General features: G+C 38.5%; 2 protein-coding genes and 2 long non-coding RNA genes across 8 annotated transcripts in view; 3 read left to right on the top strand and 1 right to left on the bottom strand.

The window, feature by feature from the left end:
• Positions 1-2878: 2878 nt before the first annotated feature.
• Positions 2879-12026, top strand: LOC112565097 (C-type lectin domain family 4 member F-like). Of its 4 annotated transcripts, XR_003099345.1 has the most exons (10): positions 2882-3102; positions 3439-3503; positions 4992-5194; positions 5298-5427; positions 5639-5766; positions 6282-7422; positions 7719-7898; positions 8635-8762; positions 10303-10416; positions 10825-10954. XR_003099345.1 is itself a non-coding variant. In XM_025240371.1 (9 exons), the coding sequence occupies exons 1-9, from the start codon at positions 3074-3076 to the stop codon at positions 10951-10953; spliced, it is 2133 nt and encodes a 710-aa protein (XP_025096156.1). In that variant the 5' UTR covers positions 2879-3073; the 3' UTR covers positions 10954-12026. The 4 variants fall into 4 exon arrangements, 3 of the variants coding, with proteins under 3 accessions (XP_025096156.1, XP_025096158.1, XP_025096159.1); XM_025240371.1 differs by lacking the exon at positions 10303-10416 and having other exon boundaries at positions 2879-3102; positions 10825-12026; XM_025240373.1 differs by lacking the exon at positions 10825-10954 and having other exon boundaries at positions 10303-10683.
• A 689-nt stretch (positions 12027-12715) lies between these two features.
• Positions 12716-27456, bottom strand: part of LOC112564190 (sodium-dependent multivitamin transporter-like) — an 83773-nt gene continuing 69032 nt past the window's right edge. The window contains exons 1-14 of one of the 2 annotated variants that reach the window (XM_025238841.1): positions 21891-22486; positions 20363-20430; positions 19914-19994; positions 19613-19686; positions 19358-19492; positions 18722-18857; positions 18534-18622; positions 16533-16645; positions 15949-16019; positions 15732-15818; positions 15209-15414; positions 14808-14908; positions 14421-14539; positions 12716-14097 (exon numbers count right to left, since the gene is read on the bottom strand). In XM_025238841.1, the coding sequence (XP_025094626.1) occupies positions 14014-14097; positions 14421-14539; positions 14808-14908; positions 15209-15414; positions 15732-15818; positions 15949-16019; positions 16533-16645; positions 18534-18622; positions 18722-18857; positions 19358-19492; positions 19613-19686; positions 19914-19994; positions 20363-20430; positions 21891-21933 (1407 nt within the window). In that variant the 5' untranslated portion in view covers positions 21934-22486 and the 3' untranslated portion in view covers positions 12716-14013. Of the gene's footprint in view, positions 14098-14420; positions 14540-14807; positions 14909-15208; positions 15415-15731; positions 15819-15948; positions 16020-16532; positions 16646-18533; positions 18623-18721; positions 18858-19357; positions 19493-19612; positions 19687-19913; positions 19995-20362; positions 20431-21890; positions 22487-27456 lie in introns of those variants that run through there. The other variant, XM_025238840.1, reaches the window with a different exon arrangement.
• LOC112564194 lies at positions 14438-15811 on the top strand. Its single transcript, XR_003099172.1, has 4 exons — positions 14438-14579; positions 14776-14874; positions 15305-15476; positions 15748-15811. It is a non-coding gene; the product is annotated as an uncharacterized LOC112564194 (long non-coding RNA).
• On the top strand, positions 19359-27081 carry LOC112564195. The gene is made up of 3 exons (XR_003099173.1): positions 19359-19460; positions 23158-23246; positions 24411-27081. It is a non-coding gene; the product is annotated as an uncharacterized LOC112564195 (long non-coding RNA).

Below are 27456 nucleotides of genomic sequence, written 5' to 3'. Positions count from 1 at the left end.
AAGAGTGTGTTGAATGTGTTTGCGAGCGCGTGTAAACATCTGCATGTAAACCACGCTCGCCGCACTCTTTCACCTTTTTCAACAAAAAGGTCCGGCCAACGATTAACACATTTAATGTTTATGAAATTAACTAACGATGAGATGAGGATGAAACAAAATAAAAGGACACTACCCCCTCCAGCGTCAACCTCTTCCAAACGCTTCTCAGATGGTTGGCGCTGACGAAATCACTGACCAGCAGGCTAATCCTCTGAATTCCTTCACGCAGTTCGTGAAGTTATCTGTGTAGTTAACTGTGAAGCCCACTGAACTTCTTCACGCAGTTCGTGAAGTTATCTGTGTAGTTAACTGTATACTGTACACTCCCCACGGAGCTCTCTACACACCAACTCCTTGGTCTCGTCTCCACGAGAACCGTTAGCCTCACCTAGTTAACACGTCCTTTTCTCCCTCCTCCAATCAGGCACACCTAGCGACCAGGTAACCAGGACGACCATCCAACTGTCTTTCTTGGAGACTCTCTCCACCAATCCTGGCTCTCCATAGCCTCCCGTCGCCCCAGTTACACTGTGCCAGGTCATTTTACGTCATTCACTATATGACGCAAAAGAAACGTCACGCAGAGCTACGTCAGCGCTCGCGCGCCTGCTCTTCCCTGACCACAGGGAAAGTTAAAAATAAAAACATGAATCTAACTAGATTCGTCTCAATCGCGAATCGTTACATAATGAATAAATTGTAACAACTAACTAAGGAAAATAAAACTGTGCTTTCAAACGATTTTCTGGATGAAATCGAATAATCATATTTTTATTCCCCGTGTGTGTGTGTGTGTGTGGAGAATTCCATATATTTCTTTTCTGCAAGAAGATAATTACTACTCAATTAGTACTCAATTTACATACGTTTGATTTTAATCCATGATAATAATTATATTTTAACTGTTTTGTAAAAACCTAAAATTAGGAAAGATATTATTAAACGTTAGTGAAAATCTGATCGCTATTTCATGATTTCCAGTTAAGAAATGTTTAAATAATAATCTGTTCAGCTTATATCTTCTCTTTTTTCAAGACAGCGTTTTCTCGCTATTACTTACCGAATGAGGTGCTTCTAATAGCCACCGAGCATATTTAGACTTTCTTGTTCTCATTCAACCGGAAGTCTCGTAGTTCCAAGTCATATAGACCTTTCAACTCCCTCGCACTAGTTTAGGACTTTCTCTTTTTTTATATGTGTGTGGCGATGTTTTGGCGATGCTTTGGCAAGATACTCTCTCTAAACAGCTGAAAAATGGTATCAAGTTTATATAAAATGGCAAACTTTGTTCTCTGACCCCACCCTCCCTGTACACCGCAAAAAAAGATTACGATGCCAAGGGAAACCACCATCAGTGCAGTCATGACGACGTAGTCCAACCAGTGAAGATAATTCATCTTGTCAGTCGCTGTTTCCCTTTAGACCCTGTTTAGCTTTAGAAACTTTAGAAAACAGAACCGTCACATTTATAAGTTGGGTGTACAGTATTATGATTATACTTTATAAATATGGTTTTGAATGTATATGGGAAAACAGGGGTTGAAGATATTAAATTGTTCCTTAAAGAATTTAAGGCGCCCAGATTGTTATTAGCTAGAGTGGTATGATAAGGTTAGCAGTGATCAATGTTTCACTATCTACAGTACATTTATATTTCTCAGAGAGTGTGTACCTATCAGACATTAACGCGTTGACTACGTTTTCACAATAGTCTCTAAACGAACTGTTACCTTCACCGTCACGTAACGGAAAACAAATCGCATTTTAGTAATATACAAGGCAGTCATTAAGTTCATGTATTTAGTGTAAACATCTGGACACAGCGAGTGAAATTCTATGAAATCAAACTTTTCAAGGAACCCTACATACTACAGTGATTCGAAGAAGAATCTCCATACGTGCTTGCAGATAGAAAAACACACGTGTACAACCAATATTACACTTTATCAAACGTCTACTGCAGTATCTTACTTACTTTCATTGCCCCCATCATTCGCACGTGAAGCTTTCATGGCCGTTAAAGTAACGGGGACACTGTCGGACAGGGAAAAGCCGAGATCTTTATCAACATTGTAAACTTGAGGGTTACAGAGTGACGATCTCTAAGAATAGCAACTGTCCTAAGCACGACATCATCACACAGTGAACACGGTAGACGTTACTAGTTGCCTACAGCATAAGCCATTTGCAGCCCCCTTAATGTGGAGAGAGCCAAGCAATCACACCAATGATTGCTACTTCTGCTTAGTTTCTCCTCTTTTTGGCGGGATAAAGAAGCAAAAGAAGTCGAGCATAGTCTACCCCAACATTCCGTCTGCATTGAGGCCAGTTCATGGTGAGGAACTTCCTTTTCCAGAACCTCCAGCAGAGTACTCTCTTGATTCAGCTGAGGACGAGAGTGAGCCGACCTGTTCTTCTCCTGGTCAGTCAGCATGCAGCACGCATTCAAACAGACACTAAATACACATACTGACAGAAACCAAAACATATCAACAAGCAACTGGAGAGAAAGACACATCAACAGACATTAAAGACGGGAAAATCTGCTTTTGAATCATGTCAGGGGTTTGGCTTTGAAAGGACTGCGAGCAACAAAAGGCGATTGTGAAGAAGTCGTTTCAGAAAGATCATCATCATCATCATCATCATCATCATCATCATCATCATCATCATCATCATCATCATCATCATCATCATCATCATCATCATCATCATGAAAAAAAGTTCTTTCTTCTGGAACAAATGATACAATTCGGGAACAATAACATTTTATTACATTTATATAGTAAATAAAGATTTCGACCTACATACAGCTAAATAAACAACACACTTCATTTGGTCTACATCACATAATTGAAATACTTGAAAATATGGAGAGGGCCAAAGTCAGCCACCAATGACTCTAAGAGAGCCAAAGACCAATGGCTCTAAGAACACGTGATCAACGCTATCCAATGACTAAGGGGCTCGTGAAACCTGGCGACAGCTACCACATTGAATTCTGTTCTCGGAAATCAACTAGAGATTTCTGACAATGACATTTCTTCCTGCAGAGCCAATAAAGTAAGTCCAATATTGTGTCTTTAGTATAAAACATTGTATATGTGGTAGCTATGGCAATAGTAGCAGTATAGTCATCAAAATACTGCCAGCTGTCTGTCAGCTAAAGCCATGTCATTCGTTAATTTTTAATTTTCAAAACGAATATTGAGAATGTTGTTGCGCCTTTGTGTGTCTCTGTATGTGTGTGTGGCGGTGCATTTGTATGACACAGAGAGAGAGAGAGAATGAGAGAAAGAATGTGTGTGTGTTTGTACAAACACACAGAGTATTACCTGAGATATTCATTTCTTGACCATCTGAACCTGTGTGTGAATTCTTTCTTTTTGTGGATACAAGACCGCAGGCACGTCACCTGACAGTGCAAATGGCGCCGTCGTTACTTCTATTCATTTTGATGTGGGGTGAGTGGTGTTTACTTTCTTCTGAAATGACGTTGGTCGCAGTGAAACTTCTATCTGGAGTTCTTTTTCTATAATTCACAGGCATCTGCGATGAGGGTTTGTCACAAGCCTGGAGGGAGATTTTACCATCATTAAATGTGCTCGTTCTAAGCAATCAAACCCATTAGCGAAGAGAATCCTCTCTCTAGATTCTATTTTTAACATCGATTATGGCGGTAAACTACAGGACGTACGTATTCATGACTCATACTCATAGCAGTCGGTCAAAGGTCCCTTTCTCTAGCTTGACTGGGAAAAGTAAACCCGGCGAACTCTCGATATATAAACGAGTCGATTTATTTATCAAGCCAGGCATATCTAGAATTGAGATTAAAAAAGAGTGAAACTGTGCCTGTGTTGTTCAGTTTAGCTGGCAAGAGTGAAAACTAAACACAAAAGTAGGAAGGTGTGAAAAACTGAGAAGTGAAAAGTTGTGTGGAGTCAAAGTCATTTACAAAGACTTAATGCCGCTCTTCACGAAAATGCTAGAAATATTCATCTTTATTTGTAAACAAATATTTGGTACCATTTCAATTGTTTAGTGCATTTTGGTATTTTTACGCGTTTGCTAATCTCAGAGAATATTATTTCGATTCTAGCTATGCCTGTTGATTTAATGACTTCATCCCCTCAGCTTATCACGTGAACTTCCTACTCACCATCGATATACTTTAATAACAAACATCATTAATACAGTTGTTTAGATCTACTAGAATTATAAATATTTGTACCAGTGCAGCACAGGAAAGCTTTTAATAATAAGTAGCCTGCAATCCAGACAGAACAAACGTTACGAAAACAAAGGGCAACGACTGGTACATGTAACGTTCGTAGGCTCCAGGGCAAAGTTCATGAGCTTACCATGAGCTGGCACGATAGAGAAGGAATACAAGAGGTAAGGTGAATGGTTTCGTTGAGACAATGAGGGACGAAGGTTAGAATCTCTGGTACAGAGGCGAGGAAACTCAACATGAGCATGTCGTGAGATTCCTCCCGAGCAAAGAGGTGGACGAAGCAGTCTTCCGCTGCTACTACTTTCAGTTAGGCTGCTCGCCCACAATATGACCATCATGGCAGACAGTGGACGCTCACACTTCTACATATAGCGACCAGGATGTGGAAACAAGTAGTGAATCAGTACATCCTGTGCTTGAAGATTTCATGTGAACACAGGCCATAACACTTACCATTAGGGGGCTCTGGTCGTGGTGAAACAATTGACAGGAGTCTGAAGGTTTGAGAGTTTACTCCAAGCATTGCATGTGGGTTTGAAATGTGGATAATGAGTTGAGCTCATAATGATTTTGTTGTAGCAGATACAAGTATGTGATATGTGTTGCTGTGTGAGCTGCTTTCTTACTGCATGCTGGGACAGATAGTCGGATTGTTTTATAGAGATAATTATTTTAGGGAAATATGCTGAAAAAATTTTTATATTCTTTATTTAAGGTTCACTGGTACGTGGTTTGAAGGCAGAGAACTTTGAACTCTCAGGGACAAAAGAATCCCACACAATAATACACCACAAGTGCAAGGGAGCTAATCTGACACTGAATGAGCCTACGGCAAATGTTACCGTCCTTCATGTCTTTGTATTTCTCGGGAGAGAAACTCTAGCAAGCACCTCGGTACCGGCTACGGGAATGTTTGAGGTAACTTCATTGATTGATTGATTGATTCGTTGATTGATTGATTGATTGATTGACTGATTGATACAGACCTGACTTACATAAATCTGTTTTGTGGATTACACAGAAGCGTTTGAACGTTCACAATAACGGAAGAGTGACCTTGACCAATCTGACGTCAGATGACCTGGGGAGATACCGAGTGGAGGTCCGAGCTGAGGACCAAATCACACACAACATCAGACTGATTATTAAAGGTATGAAACAGAACGATAGATAAGAAAAAGAACAAATAAATGTTGAATGGGTCGATTGATGGATGGAAAGATGGAGGTGAAGATTACTATCTGGTACTATTGTAACAACAGCATCAGAGGATGTCGGTACTGACTGCAGTGCTGCTGAATGTTTCAATTAGTATTTCGTTGAATTTTTAACAAAATGTTCTTCTATCCTCTTGTGATCAAGAGCCGCCTACATCAGCAGACGGAGAATTATTGGTGATGAAGAATGCCTTGTCAGACACAAACTCTATTCGCATGAAGTGTGGCGCGTTTACAACTTTGGGCTTCCCGCCTGTGTCAGCAGTGTGGAAGGTAAATACAGCGACATGACACGTGCCGACGATGTCTCATACGTGAGACAAACAAAATAAGAGAGATGTACATGAAAGAAACAGAGTGAATAATTATATATGCGTTTGTGTTTTAGTGGACGAGACCGTGTTTTCTGATTACAGCATGGGTGTCGCTGTCCGTGTGTTACAGACGATTCCACATGTACTGTATCGCAGTAACCATGGGAACGTAGTAGAAACTTACTAAAAGGAGTGAATTAGTGTCAGTTATGGAAGTTAGACTCAAAGGGGAAATAATAATGTATGTGTGTGCTTTGGTATACAGAAGTCCCTTTTCCCATACTAAATGAAAAAGAAAGTTTCATACTTAATAACAGATAGGATTGTTTGTTACAGATGTTTGAAAAATAGGAGTAAGTTAGATGGAGAGAAAGAGAGCTATGGATGTGTGTGCATGCAAGCGCTCATGTGAAGAAGCCTGTGATGTTCTTCACTCATTATTCAAATCACAATTTACTCCTTTTCCTTTCACAGGATCCCGCAGGACGAACACTAAGCAGTGACGGCTTTGAGGATGAGTACTTTTACCTGGATGTACCTGCCGACACGGCGGACTCTGGCGACTACTGCTGTCAGCTGGACTGTCGAGCCCCCGACTTCTGTTGTCTTGACGACCAGTCGCCGCTAAGGTCGTGCGCAACAATACCTGTCCAAACAGACAGAAAGGTCGAGGTCACGACTGACGACAAGACATCTTCAGGAAACGTAACTCAAGCGATGGCTTACCTGGTTCACCGACAAGCCAGGTGTGACCAGCTGGACACTTACATCACAAAGGTGGAGACGTTACAAGTGGACATGTTGAAAGGCATCGAGAACATGAGGAACACGACTACAGACGCTCGAGTCCAGCTAGAGACAGAAACGAACCACAAACTGTGGAACTTTCAGCTTCAGATGGATTCTAACGCGTCTAAAGTTATGGAGTCTTGTAATGTTAGTCAGCAGCAGCTACTGACTACAGTTTCTGACAAACTTTTAGAGCTGGAAACGAAGTTAAACAAGGGCTTGGTCCACCTTCACAATGCAAGCTTTACTGCTGATAGAAGACTCGAGGCAAACATCAACCGATCCGTGGAACATCTCCAGAAAGTACAATTGCAGCTGGATACTAACATTTCTAAAGCTGTAGAATCCTATAATGAACTTCAGCAGCGTCTAATGGAGACATCAGAGGAACTGCAGTTAAACCAAACTACCTTCTCATATCAAGTGGAAAACATTGTAACTAGACTTGACAAAGATGGGGGCATTGAATCAAAACTTACCAGAGCTGCGGACCAGGTTAAAGATTTGCAACAGAGGATAGAAGAAATTTCCGAGGCAGCTGATAAACAACAATCACAACTTAACAAGCAAATTACAGAACTTGCAGCTGAAGGGAAGACAGGACTTTCTGGTCTGCAACAAATAACATCAGATCTCAGAACTACGTTGACCAGCAATGTCCAGACATTGACAAACCTGATTTCGCAAACTGAGCTTCGGGTGTCGGAACTCGAGAAAAAACTGTCAGTCATCGACAATACATTGAACAGACTTGAGACGAATACAAACAAATCATTGGAAGTCATTCGTTCAAAGATGTCAGCGATTTCTAAGGTGACCCAGGAAGGTACCTAATTTTGTTTGAATCTTAAGTACTTTTTTTAAGAAGAGTTCTAGAAAAGTGTTTATTTGTATACAAACAACCATATTTTTACTCCAAAGTTACTTTCATCGAAATCACAGTCTTAAATCCATCATCATTGCAATGATAATAATAGTGATCATCATCACGACCACCAACAGCATCGCTATCATCGTCCCAGCGTCAAGGAATACCGATAATGTCTTCCCAGCCAACCAGTGACATCGCTGTGTCGTTTGTATAAGAACAGTGTTTACCTCACTTTCAATCTCTACTTCCAGATCAATGTCGTTTGAAAGCGGGCTACGTGTGGTACCTGGGAACCTGCTTCAAGTTTTTGACGATAAGGGTGAACTACACTACTGCAAAAGCCAAGTGCGAGGCAGACGGCGCTCACCTGTATGACGTCATGTCTCCCGACTTAGACGAGGAGCGTGTGCAATTCGCTATCAAACAAGCAAGTAAGTTGTCTTCAGCTATGGTGACAGTGAGGTATGTGTGTCACAAAATGACAATAACACTAGTTTTTACTCGGTCGGCTGCAATTATCCGTTTTACCAGTGAACGTTCACAGCATTCAACTCTCGCGACTTACCGTCAGCCATTTCGCTGTTACACTCCTTACAGAGTTGAAACAGCAGTTACACGGCATTTTAATGTGGAAACAAACACATAGAGGGAATGATTACGAGGATTCTACATTTTTATTTCTCCAATTGAAATCTAGTGACTAATGTTCTGCAGACTGTGCTTCGGGTTCATTTGGGAATAGAGAAATGTCGTGGTCTGTGTTGTGTAGTATACAGGTATCTACAAAAGTGGTTCAAATACTGAAGGCTGTGTATGTCATTTAAAGCAGGCGTACTCGCAAGATTTATGTACTTACATTTCTTTTACTGTCCAGTTTAAGTATTAGAAGGAGTTTTATTTAGTACATTAATTTTATCTCTCGTAATTAACAAAGTGGTGGACTACTTCCACACAAGACACACATGGAGGGAAGCACTCGCTATGTCTACAAGAAATATACTCGATGGACCGTGGACAGTACAAGATGCGTAGGCTTTATGTTACTTAGTCAAGATTTGAATGTTTGCACTAGTAGTTTTTTTCTTGAATGTAGATGTAAAGTAAAAGCAACTGTTATTTTTTCACTGCACCTAATAATAGAATGTGTGATTTATTTTTATTGCACAGATGTATCGTTACCCAAAATCATTTGGGTTGGAGGAAACGACCTTGAGGTTGAGGGAGACTACCGCTGGAGTGATGGAACTCCTCTGTCGTCTTCCTCTAAATTATGGGATAAAGGTCAACCTAATGACGTAAGTGGAGGTCAAGACTGTATTCAACTATATGTCAGTTCTGTATATTTTGTATTGATGGACCAAAGTTGCGCTGTAAATATGTATTATATTTGTCAGTTCGATTTATAAGAGAAGGTACGGACTGCCCTGATTTGTGAAGTAGTATTTTACAAATACCTAACTGGCAGGTGACTGAGTAATGTCACTTACGGGGCGAGATTATGTTCTACGAAAGTGAAACCCAACGATCAATCTCCTGATTGTGGACACAAGTGACTGGAGGAATAGTTATTCAAACATTCACTGTGTAAATAAGTCTCCAACTCTCTCTTCTTATTTCCCTAAAATTAATATTATTCTTCCGTTGTCTAGCTATAAACATCATCGTGACATATAAACATCCCAATCAACAGAAAGGTGTCACAAATACAGATGTCACGATTGTACATCACAGCCGTTACGATGCCAAGGCTTTAAACATATTGGCTTCAGAAATGCATTGAATAGGTTTAGATTGGAGATAACTGATAAAAAGTGTCATAAACCTTACTCTCAGCAATTCTCTTTGTAATGTCCATTATGTAATACCGAGGAATCCTAACTGCACTTTATATTTAGATGTTCCATATATGCAGATATAGGTGAATAAGACATCCCCCCAAAATTTCATAAACACCCAACTTACTGTAGGCTCTCTATCCTTATCTCAGTAACCTAAATTTGACATAGGGATCTGGCTGTTTTCTTTATAAAGCATTTATAAGGAGAAAAATATGCTTTAAATATAAAAGTGGGTGTACATGAATGGGTGTGATTTATGTATGCTTATTGCAGAATATGGAAACATGTCTTGATATATATATACCTAAAAGGTCTATATATGCCTTGTTTGAGTCTATATGTTTATATACCTTGTTTGGTAGTGGAAAGAAAATAATAAAGCATAATTTTTAAGAGCCTACGATTGAGTGTGTGTGTGTGATACACGTAGTACAAAGTTAGGATGTTTTGTTTTGATGATTAAAGAGAGAGTAGATATATTCCTAATTTCTGTGTTGAAGAATACATACATGTATATAATGTATCGTTACTCCCCTTGAAATGGGCTCAGTCCTAATCAATAAAAGTTCAAAGTCTTTTAAGTTTGAGTAAAAATTTACCAGACGAACCATCCATCAGAATTCTGTCTTTGTGTACTTAAAAACTTAAGGTTACCATAAATTTTGCACACTAGTTTTTTGTGAAAAATAGTCTTTTTTTTCCTCTAAACTTTATTTACCTTATCTCACTATCCATTCGTCAGTCTTTCTGCCTGTTTGTGAATCCACTTCACTTGTATTCTACTATAGATTTGCGATTTAAAGATATATATTCATATAGAAAAAGGAATAACAATATAAAGGGTGTGAGTGTGTGCCAGCTACGAATCCATAGATCTTACATTTGCAAGCTTTTCCCTAAATACACCCCCATTTATGATAATATTGGGCGAAGCATGGGAAATACAAATGGCTCACGCACGCCCCATGGTTTTGTTTACCACTATTGTTGGGAGCAGCCGTGTCAGTGCTTGGGTTTGAAAGGACTGTGAACAAAGAAGCAGAGGGTATAATAACACAAAACAATGGTGAAACACCTGTTCCTATCAACCGAGTGCTGCAGACTCCGGAAGGTTCGGAAACTTTTTTCAGATACTTTACACTCTCGTTATAAAGAGCTGGCCATTGTTCTAGATATCTGTGTTTTTTATCCATATATATGAGCATGATAATTGTTTATTCTTACTTATTTGTCGCTGTATGTGTAAAGAAAATAAAAGCTAGCCTTCTATGTCGTTACCTTTGTCAGCTTGCCTCTCTATTGACTTCGTTTGTCGGCCGTTCACCTGGGCTGACAATACAAAACAAATAAATGATTCAAGCTGTCCCCAAGCAATATACTACACTAATTTTCACTCGCTCTGCACGCTCTGTTAATTCTGTTTGTGCCTTTGTGATTGTGACATTTCCGATAGATGGTCAGAAGACCATACGAAACCTGAAGCGATGTATGATAAAACGAGCTTTTTTTTTTTTTGCAGACCGTGTGGCAAGTCGTTCGGCGTAGAATTTCTTTGAATTTTGTAAATTACAATAAAGTACAGACATTTTCCATCCTTTCAGGCATAGCGAAAAAAATTGAACATGGTTCTGTTGTTTCCACAAGGTAATAGAGTCATCGACTATTTTGTGTCTTAAAGAATCTTATTGACCATTGTAATCTGTATGTCAGTAATACTCTTTAGTCCTGGCACCTGCAAGTTGAACTTGTATGGGATGATTCATCTATTAAGGCAGATGAAGTTCCTTTTATAAAAAAACTGTGACAAGCAATTTGTATGATGTAATGCAAATGCCATCAAAATTTAACACAAAACCTTCTTAGAATCTAATGAATTTAGAAGAGTTGTAACTCAGGCTAATCAGTAACTTGACAGAGAATGTCAATAAATAATAAGGAGAATCAGGTAGTCTCTTACACGTTTTAATGAAACAAAAACTATGAAAACTAACAATGTATAGAAGGATACCTATGTTTAAGGAAAGAAAGAATATGTTAATAGTGAAAAAGAAGAAAAAATATAATAAAGCTCAGTTAGCTAAGCAAACTATAAGTGACATGAAACTATTCAATCAAGGAAGTAAATAGACAGACAAAATTTTTAATGTACACAATAAGGTAGAACACAAGCAGTGGTGGCCTCATTTTTACAAGGTCTTTGATACTTCTGATGTTTCTACTGATGAAAAATATTGAATGGTACAATAAACCTTGAAAAAAACAATGGCATTACACATTTCAAAAATTCAAAACATTTCAAAAATCGAAAATGTGTAGGCGAAGACAAAATTATTAGTGAAATGTGGCCATGAGAACTAGCGAGGTTCTTGATTTCCTGTTAAAATTGTTGAACATTTTATCTTAGAAAGGTACTTTACTATGTGAATAGCCTAAATCCAGCATAGTATTAATACATAAAAAAACATAAATGAACCAGAAAACTATAAAGGAGTGGCACTTACTAGTGTTATTACTACAATTTACACAGATATATTGAATATGAGATTATCAAGATGGACGTAGAGCAGAAAAGGAGACAAGCAGGCAGTCTTTATGAAAGGCTATACAGTGGAACCTCGGTTAACGAACTTAATCCGTTCTGGAAAGTTGTTCGTTATCCGAAATGTTCGTTATCCGAAACAATTTTTTCCATAAGAAATAAAGGAAATCGATTTAATTGGTTCCCAGCCCCTGTTGACTCGCTAATATTTGAAAGTTACAGGCTATATATAGGTATTTGTTTTAATGAGAACAGTTATGAAACAAAATAAATGAAGTTAAATAAACATAGAAACATTAACGAAAGCATTTAAACATCAGAAAACTTGCCGTTTTAACGGCGTGGGTGGATGGAGGTGTGGGGAGGAAGGGTTAGAATTACTGCTTGGATTCCCCCTCCATGAGCACACGTGACAGTATAAAATCGGGGGTGACTTCGCTTTTCTGTAGTTGAAGTTGAAGGTAAAAACTTGTCCAGTGTCTGTTCCTTCTGCCTTTTTTGTAAAACTCTTCGGTAACACATCACATATCCGACAGACACATGCCACCTTCATACTTTGAAATCATTTCCTTTTTCAATTCATTTGTTGGCCACGTCCTTGTCATTACCTCACTACTATTAATTGCTCTTAATCTTCTTTGGAGCCATGATTGAAGATTATCTTATTAAAATAAAGCACAACAATCACTAAATAAGAAGGATGCGCATAGATAAGGAACGACCGATCGTAGCTGTGTCTCGAGCGCGAATGATGACATGCTGGTCGGTCACGTGTGGTTCACGTGGCTGTTCGTTATCAGAAATTTTGTTCGCTATCCGAGACAAATTTTTAACAAAATTTTTGTTCGTTATCCGAAATTTTGTTCGCTATCCGAGACAAATTTTTAACGAAATTTTTGTTCGTTAACCGAAAAATTCGCTATCCGAGGCGTTCGCTAACCGAGGTTCCACTGTATTACATATCTTCACTTTGACATATTGCAGAAACACTTATTATAAAATAAGAAGGTGAGTGTTGTTGCTCTAGACATTAATTAGTCTTTGATTCTGTTAATGGAAATTTGCTCTGTTTTTTTTTTTGTTTTTTTTTTGAAAGAATGGTGAGAATGGTGTGGGGTATGAATATATGCTTCTATAAAAATTCAAAGACCGTTTGTTATGCTTTTTAACCAAAGCTGAAAGAAAAAAAAAAATCGAGGATGACACAAAATATAAGTGTTTTTTTCCTGCAGCCAGAAAAATATTAACGTTGGTTTGGTCCATCTATAGCATCTCACCCAGATTGTCCAGTTTGTTAAAAAACCAATGTCATAGAACAGCATAATCTATTCACCTGTCCATATGAGATTCTTTGAAAGGAAAACACCTAATGTTCAAAGGGTAGAAGCTTATCTATCAATTGGAAACGATGACTTGCTGATGTCCATAGCAAAATATATATTATAGCTGAAGCAAAAAACACTCCCTATTCAATATAGCAGAGAATAGTTTATATTTTCTGTAACAATAGATACTTTACGTTGATGTGACTATCTTAAATGTAGCAGTGTATACATGTAAATCAAATAGTATGTGTGCCAGTGTGGAAATAAGTCCATATGCAAGCTTGCAGTTGTAAATCAGAGCTTTCTGAGAGTAGTTATGGACACCCGTTGGCTTACTTGCAGGTCAGACAGCTGAAATAGTAGAAATATGCTACTAGGGATGGACATGTGCAGACATCTGTGTGTATTGTATGCCTAGGAAACAGAGTAATGTTCCTTGTCAGAAAAGGCGAATGTAACTTTAACAGAGTATAGGGAGACATGTATAAGTTTCTTTATAAATTGAAATTTTGCATATTGATTTATAAGATCTTATGGTTATAGGAGGCCTATAATTTGGACTAGGCAGTTTCCTTGTGTATAATTAAACACAGCTGTCCATACCATGCTACTCAATAGACAATGTTACTACTTATAAATCTGTGTATGTGTAAATGGAAGTATAATGATAGACATATAGGTACACACTGATAGGCGGTGACAACAGAAAGAGAAAATGAGATAGAACAGAGAAACGGGTCATGTTTGATAAGAAAGAAATATACAAAAACAACGAAAAGAAATTAAAGTAATAACAATGAAGTCTCTTGTGTTATTTCGGTGCATAGACGATTTACAGCACTATCTACATCAAGGGCTGGACACTGAGATGATCCTCATCCATGGTGTCAGTATTTCCGATACATTTCTCTGCCGGGTTTTGGTAGGTCTAGAACGAAGAAAATAGGACAGTAGCTGTCACTTGATTTTGCATATTATACAGGTGTATGTAAACATGTACTGATGAAAAAGTAATCATGTTATTTTCCTTTCAAAAACTCGAGTTAAGGAAATTAATAAGTCTTTTAATCAACTGGTTTAAAAAACTTCCAGTGGATTATTCCTTATAATTTATTGACCTTCAGGATAGAGAATTTTTACCTGTTTTATTCTAAATAAGCCGCAAGGACACTGCGGGGAGTTTCAGAGCAGCAGCAGCAGCCGTGAAATAAATATGTCATAAACGAAAAGAATGAAGTGAAAACTACAAACCTTCATGACTAGCACGTCAGAGGAATCTTCTGCCTCCTGTGAAGGTTCCTTCATGCGGAACAACTTCCTGGTAAAAGGGAATACCAGCTTTGGATTGAGAGTAGCCTTGTTTGTGGAGCCTGACGAAGGAAAAAGGAATTCCTTACGTAAATGCTGGATGTAAGTATATTAAAGAGTGATTTTAATTTTATGTACAAGATCATATAAACCATACCACGACAGAATGATTCAGTGAATGTATATATTAGCCCAAAATCATTTTGTAATTGTAAACATAATCAATGTCAAAAAGAAAAAAAAATGTGTTTCTTTATCTAACTGAGTAGAGAGGATTTGTATATTCTTTCATACACAGAAGTGGACGGAAAAAGTATTGTTAAGACTGACCTGTGATGAAGCTGATAATGATTCCAGTGCTTAAGGTTACGAAGAACCCGATGACTGCAATCCACAGGTAAGAAATGTCATAAATGGAGAACGTGTCGGCCCTGATTTCAATACAAACATTCCACAACAAATGATTAGCACATATAGAATTGAAATAGCAGTAAAGTAGCTTCAAAAACATTTCACAAACAATGCTCTATGAAAGCTAAACACATCATTTTCTTAAAACTGACAAGAGAAAAGTAAAAGAAACTAAAAGGAAAAGAAAGAAAGAAAGTGAGAGTTGTAGTAAAAGTAAAAGAAAAAATTAGTAACAATGAAAGCAATAGAATAATAAAATAGAATCAAAGTAGGAGGAACCTTTATTGACCATTACCAGAAAAGAGTTTGCAACCACTCACCGCTGTGAGTGAAAAAGGTTTGTGATGTTGCTGTTAGGATTCGTGTCCGTAGACAGGTTATAAAAGGAGAACGAGTAACTGTTATTTCCTGAACAGTTGTGAGTTGGCCCCGGGGGTAAGGCAAGTGTAGGGGCGCCGTACAGCAAGGAGCCAACAGTTATCCACAGGTTGACGGCGATGCCGATGAGTCCACCCCCGACGGCGCCCTGATGATGATGGACATGAAGCAGTCCGACAGGAAACAGCAAACAATAGGACAGAGTAGAAGGTTAGACTTATGTCTAGTCATTGCATTGTCTAAATGTCTAAATGTTTTAACAATCTGTGTATGTTTTTTCCTGCTTATTAATTTTTCATCCTTTTCTCTCTTTCATTATCTCGTTTAAAAAATTAGAGTAAAACAAGCACACACAATTACAAAACCTGGCAAATGTAAATATACATGAAAGACAAAATTAACAAAGAATAGAAACAAGAGATATGTCATCAATCAAAGCGAAAATAATATAATAGAAAATCGTACATATTTATTTGCCCAGGGAACCATTCCTGCCATAAAGAATATGCCGTTGATCGGACCATTGCAGGCTCCAACAATCGTACTGGTAATCTTAAAAAAAGGATTTTACCCTTAGTAAAGTAAACGTTTATTTATATATATACCATACAAAGTGACGAAAATAACAGGTAATACGTGACGGTCAGAACTTAGCCATACTATGAAACCTGCACAGTGGTACCTGTGTGACTGGACCACGTAGGGAGCGGGCGAGGTATGCGAGACCAATACCAAGAGCTCCAAACAGCAGCACTGGAACCGAGGGCAGGTAAACTTCATTAGCACAAGGTGATATCTCTTAATCTGGCGGCTGATTCTTCTGTTCATAAAAATAGTTTCTATTCTTTGTTCCCTTATTCCTCTTTGTGTCTTCAATGTTTGTCTTTTATTTCTTGTCTGAATAGTTCTTTCACTTTCTGTCATTCGTATTCTGGCCATGTCTGCTACGTATTTGAAGGGCTGACAGCAAGCTTCTTCTTGAGGGATATTTATCACACGAGGAGCAGGAGAATTGAGCACGAGTAGATCTCGCAAATGGTAGTTAATGATCGAAGCAAAAATATTTAAAATTAGCTTATAAAATATGTATTACTAATATAATAGTATAATCTGTCGACAGTTTACAGAGTGTCCCATATAATTGTTTTTGCGAAATAGTAATCGCTGAATTCCCTTTAATTTTTTCCCCCATGATGAAATATTTTCTAAGCAAATTTTCTGTATCTGCTATTAACAGGAAGTATTTTTTTTTAAAAACAAGTCTACCAGATATCTTAGCAATGACAGTGACAGTGGCGTCCTTGTAGCCTCTTAGAGGTCGTGCCAGGAGGTCCTCCACAGTATTGGCACCCAAGGAGTTGATACCAGAAGACAGAGTGCTGATAAACCATCATAGTCATGTCGAGTTTAAAGGACTATTTTAATACACAAAGATGTTCTATGCAATGTTTTTTTTTTAATTCTTTCATCATCCCAGATGTTAAAAAAAAAACACACACACACACATACACAAGAACACACACATTCCTATCTTTTTATGCAACCTTTCTCTTTCTATGTATGTGTCTCATACACAAAATGCTCAGTTTGTAACAGCTAATATATTAAAATTTAATATTCTGCCTCATTCACTCGTTCTGCCCTTTTTTCTAAACTTGTAAAGCATATCACATTTCATTGCGTTTGTAATAAAGTAAATCAGAGTATGTAAACACAGGGACACAGGATCAAGGAAGGGATAGGTTTTTGAGAAGATGTTTCGGCTACTCCCTCTCTCATTTTTGAGGATTGAGAGTTCTGTCCCTTCGTCTAACAAGCTGAGAGGATCGGCTCTCCTTAATGTTGTTTTACTTTATGTTTTGTTGTCGTGCTTCGATTTGGATAAAAGCGTTGGACCTTAATGTTTAAATGTGCATCTGCTACGTTTTCATCCTCTTCTGGTTTGCGACAGGTCCGTGTATAATGTTATCTTGAAGTGCGAACTGTTTGGATCTATTGGCTAGATTTCATTCCTTCACTCGCTTCGGCAGAGACCTTGAGCAAACTGAAGTGATAATCACTATTTTGCAGTTTCATGTGATAACATTTTTTTTATATTGTCAAGATTACTCAATACTGTCCCAGTATTTTCCTGATGTCACTAACCTAATTCTCTGGAGTCATTATCGCTACATCTACAGTTATCTCCCTTTACTGCCGGAAAGCAGTGAGTCATCGCGTTCTTCTTCCTTCAACATCTCTGTTACTATTTTATTAACTTCCTCCTCCTCCTCCTCATCATCATCATCATTAACAACCTTTCCCATAATGCTAGTCCTTTTTCACATCCTTCCTTTTCCAATATCCTTTTTTTCTCAGCTCGGTCTTGTTCCACATTTTATTTTCTGTATTTGATTTTATTCTTCATTTAGTACGGTTGTTTATTCTTTAATAGGTCATATTTTATTTGTTTGTTTTTCTGTGCCTTGTATGCTGTCTATGTTTCGTTCTTGTTCTTAAGTGCTAAGAGCATGCTCCTTAGGAGAGTGAATATTCGCTTACTTCACACCCACATATATATAATCTATGCAGACACAGATTATGTTATTTTTTATAGCTCAATATTCAAAGTGATAACATATATAGCTAATGTAACGATGGCTTTATTCTAGATAAAAAATGGATCTTATAGGCATTAGCATTGAGAGTATAGTAAGTGATAAATTCATAAATGTTACCCGGCAAACTTTTAACAGTCTTAAAAGATATAGTTTATATGTTACAAAGTCTCGAGAGCCTTTAGTTTCGGGCATCATATTTTGGCTACATTTGTTAATCAGAAATTAAATGTTCAGTGTCCTACATTTTCCTTAAGGTAAGTATGCATAGGTAGGAAGACTTTTAAAACAGAGTTGTAGTGTAAAAAATATTTTAGAGCATTATATTATCTTAGTATATTTGTTTTGGTCTAGTTCTCCTAGCGAGCACTGGGTGTTCTTGCTCTGAAGGGACTTATTTTCTTCTTCAATCATTCGCTTTAAATATTCACACTTTTTTAGCCTGTACGTATTTCACATAGGTCAAGATCTTGCAGGGTTCTTTGAGCAATATAGATATAGCTAGACGTGAGGATTTGCTGCTTGTCAAAACGCCATCTATACATTTCCAACCAATCGCTTAGTTTAAATGGGTTCGTTCATTCGTGCGTGCGTGCGTGCGTGTGGTGATAAAGGGTATAAAATTTAGAGAAAGATTGTGTGTTTTGGAAGCTTGTTCCTGTTACTTTACCTGAGTGCACCACTAAACAGCATAGATATATACAGACCAGGCATACCCGGCAGACTACCCAGCAGACTGGGAACGAAGTATGGCATCATCTGCAAAGTGAAGGTATTATCAGGGATTAAAAAAGTCAGTCAAGAGGCATTCTCTCTGGTTTGCTAGTAAAACGATTCATCCCCTTTTTATGTTCTCACCTGGTTTCTGTTATCGATGATACCCGCCTGATAGGGATCACACCCGATTGTGACGACATAGGCGTAGAGCAGGACCCCCGTGACAGTCAATATGCATTCATTCAAAAGGTTGATGGGAGCGTTTAGAAGAAAGGCTCTGCCAATGACACGAATGTTCATATTTGGGGACATACATTAATCCTCTTAGCCATACAGAAGAGTGTAAATATGTAAATATTTTATATCTCAAACACTGATCAGAGCGACTTTATTATCAGGCTAAGAGATTGTGTTTATTATCAACTTGACAATTCTAAGAACCTTAAGAAACGTATCACGTCTAATTGCGAAATGCAATCGTTTAAAAGTATCGGCGAACACAAAGACATAGTTTAAATCCTTTAGGTTCAAATGACTGGCGAAATATTCCAGTTCACCTAGTCAATTAAATGTACCTTACATGCCGTTAATTTTACAAATGAGGCTGGAGGTGATAGTTAAGGCTCTTTGATAGCACGTCTTAGAAACAAAAACGATCGTTTAAAACGTGCGTGTGTGTGTGTGTGTGTGCGAGATAACTATATACAGGAAAACGAGTTTTTGAACTGCATGTGTTTCCACCTATCGCTAATTAATAGGTAATTAAAAATGTTTTACAGTTTGGCCTTTTTCAGTGTCTTCAAGGAACTGATGCGTTGAGCAGACGACTGTGTGAAACCCGTAAACAGCGTGAAGCATCCGCCAATAAGAGTGGCCCACAGTGAGTGACGCTCGCGAACATCCGGGCTAATCCTGACACAAACACAGTTACAATTAATGGTAGTGGTGGTGTGATAGCTGTTGTTATAATGATGATGGATGATTGGTGATTATGATGATAAGGGAAAGATAACTAAAACATCAAAAGCTTACTGGTTGAACTCTATTCTTCCTCCTTCCGAGGCAAGGCGGAATGCTTGCGTCAAACTGCCCACATGGAGTGTACACTGTTGACAGAAACAAACACATCAGATTCATCTTTTTGTTAAATCTTCTCCAGCAAAACAATAAAGGTGTCATTACTGTCTCAGTTTAACAGAAACTAAGAGAATTATCTTTCAACGCACATGACCACGTGATCAGCTACCATGCCAATCAAACATTCACTGGATGTCACATGGTTCTCACGTGACCACAAGCAGTACCCACCACAAACTGACCCACTAGTACTCACCATAACGATAACAGTGCCGACGCCGATGACGTAAACGCCCGTTTGGAAGACATCTGTCCAGACCACGCTCTTAATGCCTCCCTGTCAGGAGGGAAATATTCCATGAGAGTCAATAGTAGGCGAAGAAATCTAGATAGATAAACTCTATAAGAGTTAAATGAAGCCAAATAGGATTCCTATTCAATCTGTCCTACAGTAACGTAATATAAATAATATCTTCATCAGGAGGTTAAACATAGTTCCATAATGTGTGTATAAAAAATATAAACAAATGTGGTAAGATTCCAATTTATATGAATAAATTTTATTTTAAAGTATTTTTTAATAAGTATTAGCAGTGAAAGACATTTTAAAAACGACAAAAATCTGAACATGGCCCTGTTTTTTAACAAAAGTGCTCAGAGTATATTAAAACTTTGTGCTATCCTTTAAGGTAGCGTTTTGCTTACCACTGCTGTGTACAAAGTGCAGATGCCACCAAGAATAGCAATCGACACCCACAGAGGCAATCCAGTAGCTGTGATCACAGAAACCACAGCAAAAGTAAAAAAACTAAAGGTAGGCAACTGTGACAAATACTGAGGGGAGTGGGGGAGGGACAGCACAGTACAAGATGGAAGGGGGACACCACTGCTACATTGTCTTACTCCACCTTTAACGCCCCCCCCCCCCAGCAGCTTTGCACTCGTTTTCGCACAGTAGCGACACCTGCCTTTCACTCGCGTTCGTAAACAAGGAACAGGGGACAACACAATTTACAAAAGAAAAAATTGCTGTTATTAGTACAAAACCAGCTTATGTGAGATTCAAGCATTCGTAAAGTAGACCAAAAATCAAAAGCAGGTACTTAACACCATTTGAAGAATTACGTTAATTTAAGTTTTACCACACTCCACCCCTACCTAAACACACACACCGAGCTAAATTCTATACAAATTAACAGAAGCTTATTCCTGTGTTTTGTGTTTATCAAAAAGGCATGGGGTACTGGAGTAAGAAATCCCTGTCATACAAATAAAGCTCAACATTCTATCACCGACGTGTATAGTCAGATCTCCGATTGGACAGAACCCGAACAGAGCTAAATAGTCATCTGCTATGATTACACTTTTTGTTGAAGGTTTTTTGACAAATATCTGTTTGTTGCGCCTTCCTTAGCTAGTGTTTCTGTCGTCAGGTCAGTCGGTGTGCAGGCTATGGGGCTAAGGTGACGATGTACCATCTGTAAAACCATACGATTGAGAGGAAATGACTTACCTGTGTTTTCGTCACCGGCCATACAGTATCCAATATTTCTATTAATTTGCCGTTCCTGGTGACCGCTTATTATCAAATTTTGTTTTTGTGTATTCAGCTAAAAAACTAGCTTAATTTCCCTAGCAAAGGTCTTGACTCTACAGGTCTGTTATTTCCGTTAGTGACACATTGCCAACTGCATGGGCAAGTGAAATATGTCGGTTTGCTCGTCGCTTGATCCTTGGTGAATACATAGACGCTACCTTCTTTTGTCCCCACATAAGGGCAACATGAAACACTAGAAAACCTAAAATAAAGTCCAAACAAAGCAATCCGAGCTTGAAGAAAGTCACCTGTCAAATCTTCACTCACTAATTTCTTATGTATACTACTAAAAGTATGTTGCATCCCGAGTCGAGCAGGATGGCGCACACCTGACAGTCACAGTAAACTATGTTAGGTCTTTGTGTGTCATGTTTGGTCGCTGCCCTCTCCTACCTCTCCTACAATCTCTCCCGACTTGCATCTGTTGTAGCACGTTAGTCGTTTCTACTCTTGTAGCTGTTAGATTATTAAAGTCCACAATTCTGTATTTTTTCTACAGGGATAATATTAGTCGCTTATTTTCTATTGTCATGTTGCTTGTAATAGACTGTCACCATGTGCTTGCGCTAAATGTCTTGGCGGGCGTCTTTTATAGCAGTCAAATTACACATACAGAACACTCTCTCTTTCACTGACCTGTTTGTAGGGCTATACCTGGCGAGAAGAGAGCCATCGCCATATACAAAACCTATAGATATAGAAAATGTATACCTGTTTTCAAAGCATAAAATTTTTAGAGTAACTTAAAACGTGATCACAGGTAAACTATCGCCCTCTAACAGCTATGAAAACCAAGAACAGCAGGGTTTGTGAGCCATACATCAACTAAGTGGGGTGGTCGGGAGAGGGCCTCGATGTAATTTTATCTGGAAGTCTCAAAAAAAGAGAATTTGCTACCACGATTTAATGGGGTTTTATTATGTGCGAGAGGACATCTTCATATGATAATAAAGTTTTGGCAGAGGACAGAAAAATAAAAGACGTCTGTCATAGTCAGATGGTGGCCTGTCGCAGTGTGCACATAGAGGTCTTTAAAATACTTTTCTCAATAGTAGTCAGAAGAGAGACATAAAATCCGGCAAAGGGACGTGACGATGAAATGCAAGACAAGTTGCAATTGTCCACACTTCGTGGGTGCTTACATGAAGTAAACGCGACTCAGTTTAGCGAAAGATTGACATAGGCATCTGTAAGCATCACTTTAATGCCGGGTGACAGTGCTTAAGGTCAGACCTTCTGACGATCAGGTCCGAGAACTCTGGCAACTACTAAACCACAAAAGGCTGCCGAAGAACCAGATGCCATCGATTCTTCGTTAAAAATGTGGAATGTGTCATTATATTAACATGCGAAAATAGCATCTCGGAATTGCAGGAAATCTATGATGACTAACAAACTATAATGTTCAGAAACCCTTGCTTCCGTAGCAAGGACGAACAAAAAAGCCTTTGTTCCTATGTCTCTGTGGATTGGCTCCAATGTCAGGCTCATAGGTCAAGACCCAGCCAGGTGCGAACCGATACCCGAAAACCCCATTGGCATTGCCGTTGGCTTTATAGCACCTGAGCATTGCCGCGCTCTACACACCAGACACGTGCCCTCTCACTGTTAATGAGACAACTTTCATGGTTAAAGTTGTAACTCTTTTATCTCCTATGGTTACAGAAATATATTAAAGAAAATATTTATTTTAAATTAGACATAGGCAAGGAAGAAGCTAATCACATCAAGTAATGAGACAAAGAAGTTCGAAGACCACAGTGTAGATATACATGTATAAACCTAGTGAAAACGATATTTGAAAGGTTGACTTTCAAAGCTGACAGGTTCGTGATTGCACTTTAACAGTTATGTCTGCATACGATAGGAGCACTAAGTGTCAAAATGTGTTTTTTATGGACAGGTAAAAAAATATTCATTTTCTACCGTCCGCAACATGCAGAGGATGGTGGCGAACAGGCGGACAAACTTGGAATCGAACCTCAGCTCCAGGTACTCATTAACACTGGTGATTTTCAGTGGGTAGAGGAGAGGTACTGCTGTGAACAGGCTCACGATGCTAAGATAAGGCTTACACACAACCTAGGAACAGGTACATCGTTCCAGTGTTAAACACTCGGCAGGTACACCAGCAGGGCGATGGCCGACTGGTAGGTGATGAACATTGACAAACAAACTGGGATCATCGACATCTGACGGTTGCCTAGGAGATACTCCTCCTGAAGTGAAAAAACATTAAAAAGGAAAGGCAAATCATTTGCAGTTTGCTTCATCAATTTGTTAGCTTCTACTTTGTGCGACTCTTTATTAATAAGAAGAGAACTGATTTTAATTACACGATTTCAGAGCAAGTATTGGGCGTTTTTGGTAAGAAAGAGTTAAATTATTAATATAAAACAGATTCCAGTCATACTATCCATCAAGCTGGGGAACAATTTTGTAACATCAATATTTTCAATGTTATACTACAAAAGGAAGAGAAAGAGAAACATAGTAAACTCAGTGATAAATTTATAGGACAACTCGAGTTTAACATCATGCTTATGGTCGTGTTAAGTTCATTTTTAAAAATAATAATTCCCAAAGTACGAGAACATAAGTATTCTCATTTTTTAAGATATAAGCCTTCAAACATCGGCAATCTCCCCTGCTACTAGAAAAACACAAGAAAACTACTCTCCTAGACTGGAGAGTTATATTACCCGCAAGTAGTGTTTGTAACAGCGAGTGTGGTTGACAGTTGTTTTTTAGCATTTTTCAGGATAAAGATACAACTGGTGATGTGTTGGTGACTGTTTCACGATGTTACTTGTATACTAGATGGTGTAGAAAGTGTCGATGTTGCAGATACAGATTTCTGAACAGAGTTGATCTACTGGTGTTTGTTTCCCTTATCATTAGGAATTCCTAAATCGAAGAGAACATTCAGCAACAACACATTGTGTCCTGGTCTGTTTTCTTTTACTAAGGATCACATCTTTTTCCTTCAAATTCAGATCATGCAGACGACGCTATTTTCAGTAATACTACCCTTTTGTCACTTTTTGTTTTCTTGAGAGATCCAGGTGTGATTAAGATAAAAAGACTAATATAATATTTCTCGATGTAAAATAGCACCGGAATATATTTTTCTAATACTTTATGTTTTATTTCCAGAGGTTTCTGCTGAGCTCTTGTGTTGTCCATAATTTCACCATCTGACAATGGTTCACATGATGTTGAAAATTTCGAAACGACTAGTCAGCAAACCAGAAATGTCACAGAGAAATGGGATGCTGAAGACTAAAAGGATGATGTCTACAGCTCGGCAGATGATGACGAAGAAGAAACGAAAGAGCAGGATAGCAAATCAGAAAACGAAGCCAACCAGCTCCCTGAAAAGAAACCTTTGGTAGAAAGCACAGCAGAGTCGGAGGCTCAGCAGAAGAATGAAGAGGAAAAAAAGGCTAGGGTGAAAGACGAGAAGAAAGAGTTAACAGGGGAAGAGAAACTAATAGAAAAGATTTGGCTAAAGATTCAAGGGCATGCCGATGATTTTGAACCGGTTCCTGCGGAATCCAGAGACTCCATAGATAATTGGGATGAAGAGAATGAAGTCACAGATAGCTCGGCAGATTCTGATGAAGAAGAGTCGAGTGGCAAAACAGAGAGCCAAACATACCTCAGAAAGAAAGAAATTCTAGAAACAATCCTGAGTTAGACAGAATGACAGAAAAGTGTATTTGGTAGATCAGAATCCAGCATAGAGAAAATGATTCCAGCAAGTAAGGAAACATTCAAACAGTTTGGAAAAGCAGTGAAGTTCAAAATAATTTTTCGTAAAGAGAGCAAGTACTACTCTGCTTCTAGGGATCGTGCTAAACGGTCCTGGCAGATACTCGGAGCAACGAGACGAAAAACAAAGAGGAAACGGCATCGTAGGCATCTTGTCACGCATCTTGTCTACCACAGTAGACGGGCTTCAGACAGCAAACACCCAGGACACAATGCTGACATGTGGTTTGCTCTGTGTACAGAGGGTTTCGCGTCTGTCGTAGCAGACGACGCTGTTAGCGAATTGTTGTCAGGGGCCAGCTCAATAGTTTCGTGTGCATCGTATTTATGTACATTATTTTCTGCAGCCTCAATCACTCGGTCACTCAATCAATCGGAAGAGTGAAAGGTTAATTAACAGACAGGCAAAGGGTTAACAGACTGCCGTCAGTCAGCGAACTGAGGAGTGTCGTTAACCACCGGCGTGCTACCAGGCCTCTGTGGGGGTGTCACAGACTGTTGGCCATTCTGGTCGTGTGGACGGACTGTGTGCTTGACAGTAAAACAGGGTGTGACGCCGTAACTGATCTGTGGCAGTAACTGCGAGTTGTCTCTCGCAGTGACCTGGGATAACCTGTATACTGTGTAGAAAGTTTTGTGCCGCGCCACACCTCACGTGCACTATTAGTTAGAGGGCGTGTTTATACGTGCGTGGGTGTGTGTCTGATTTTTGTTTTAAAGTTGTGGGGCTCTCACCTGTTTGTTTTGTTTTTGCAATCTGTTGTAATAGTTCTTTTTTCTTTTCTTTTCCTTATCTTTTAAGTTGGTGGTTGCACTCTGCTACCGCCAATAAATTTCAGTTTTGTCTTGTAACTTGGAGTGCGTGTTTTGTGTCCACTGAGAGTGATTGGCTTTGTTGCTCGCGTCGGGTGCGTGGTAGTTTGTGTGATTGCGAGTGTGTCTGTGAGAGAGCAAGTCTCGTGACGCCTGATCGCGTTGCGCAACAATAGTGATGTATTATGAATAAGTCTATGTTGAATGGTTCTAGCCTATAGTGTGTACAGCTGTGCACTAATGCTGATTTTGAATGATGAAAATGATGATGATTGATGACGATTGATGGATGATGATAATGTTTAAATAACCAGTCTTCGGTGCATATCAGCTGTTCACAATATGCAGTACTGCATTTGGCTTTTTTATGTCTAATGTTATGAGCACTGCTAGCACTAGATTTTTTCTCTTTGTATTGTGCACAATTGATATGTTGGTGTTCAATAGTCTTAGTAAAATGCAAATTTTGGAGGAACTAGTGTATGTGGTAACTTTTTTTTTACGAAAATTCATTATTAGTATTGATTTCTGGTTGCTTTACTAATTTGGACTTATGCATATGAGGTAATAATTTTGGCTACTGTGTGGATTTAACTGAATTGTGCTCATTCATTTTATGTCATGCTTAATAGATATGAATTTTTATTTAGAAAAATTGTTCCTTATCATTCCTGTATAGATATACATGACCATCCACGACAAAATGAGTCTTAAGTCGCGAATTTCAGATTTGCCAAATTGCATATTTTTAAAAAAGTAGAGGTTCTGAACTTTCTTTTGATACAAAAGTCGTTCTTCTATCCAACTGAGTGAGTTATAAACGTTTGAAGTGTGAAAGTATGGTGGCGGCCACTTTGAGAAAAGCGGGTTCAAAGATTAGCATCATGATGGCCGACCGGGTCTGTTTACTCCAGAACTTTTGTAGACAAATCTTTAAATCGGTTAATATTTGAATCTTTCTTTGAAGAAGTTGAACATACTGACTTCGCGCTTTCTGTCTAAGTATAACACGATGGGGTTATGACTAGGAAACAGTATCGAAACAGCGTTTGAATTTCGTCTGAAATTGGTACGGATCGGAGTAGGGTACCTCGATTAAAACGTATTTAAAGTCCATTTCTAACTTTTATTTTAACATACCAGTGCATTTTCCTGATATTTTAATAACCAAGGAATCCATTTTTAAAGAAAAGTCAAACTGCATAAAATTGACCCCTATCATCTTTCGGGGCCTCTAACACAAAACTGTTCCTCGCGACTTAAGACTCATTTCGTCGTGGAGGATAACATATATATATATATTTACTCTTTTGTTATTATATTCTTTAATACATATTGAGGTCTTTATTGAGTGATTGTGTTGTAAGAAGGCGTGGGCAAATGTGTGTAATTAGAAAGTTATCCATTGCGCGACAGAGGCCACAAGACCTTTACAATAGGGTTCTTTTAATCTCCCTCGTAAATAGATTGGCAAGTCTCTTTCCTAGCGATGTTTCGGCGATTCTTTGGGTAACGAAAATCATAAAAGCTGATAAATACTATTAACATTTCAAAAATGGTTCATCTACAAACCTTTGTTTTCTGGCCGCCCCTGTACACAGCAAAGAAAATCCCG

The sequence above is a fragment of the Pomacea canaliculata genome, linkage group LG5 (genome assembly GCF_003073045.1).
Source record: "Pomacea canaliculata isolate SZHN2017 linkage group LG5, ASM307304v1, whole genome shotgun sequence".
Classification (NCBI taxonomy): Eukaryota; Metazoa; Mollusca; class Gastropoda; order Architaenioglossa; family Ampullariidae; genus Pomacea; species Pomacea canaliculata.
The sequence above is the reverse complement of the archived record's forward strand: the minus strand, read 5'-3'. Positions and strand labels throughout refer to the sequence as shown.

Coding starts and splice junctions, on each gene's coding strand:
- LOC112565097 (XM_025240371.1), top strand. CDS start 3,074: ATGACATTTCTTCCTGCAGAGCCAATAAA. Junction 3,504..4,991: donor TCTATTCATTTTGATGTGGG/GTGAGTGGTGTT, acceptor TCTTTATTTAAG/GTTCACTGGTACGTGGTTTG. Junction 5,195..5,297: donor CGGCTACGGGAATGTTTGAG/GTAACTTCATTG, acceptor TGGATTACACAG/AAGCGTTTGAACGTTCACAA.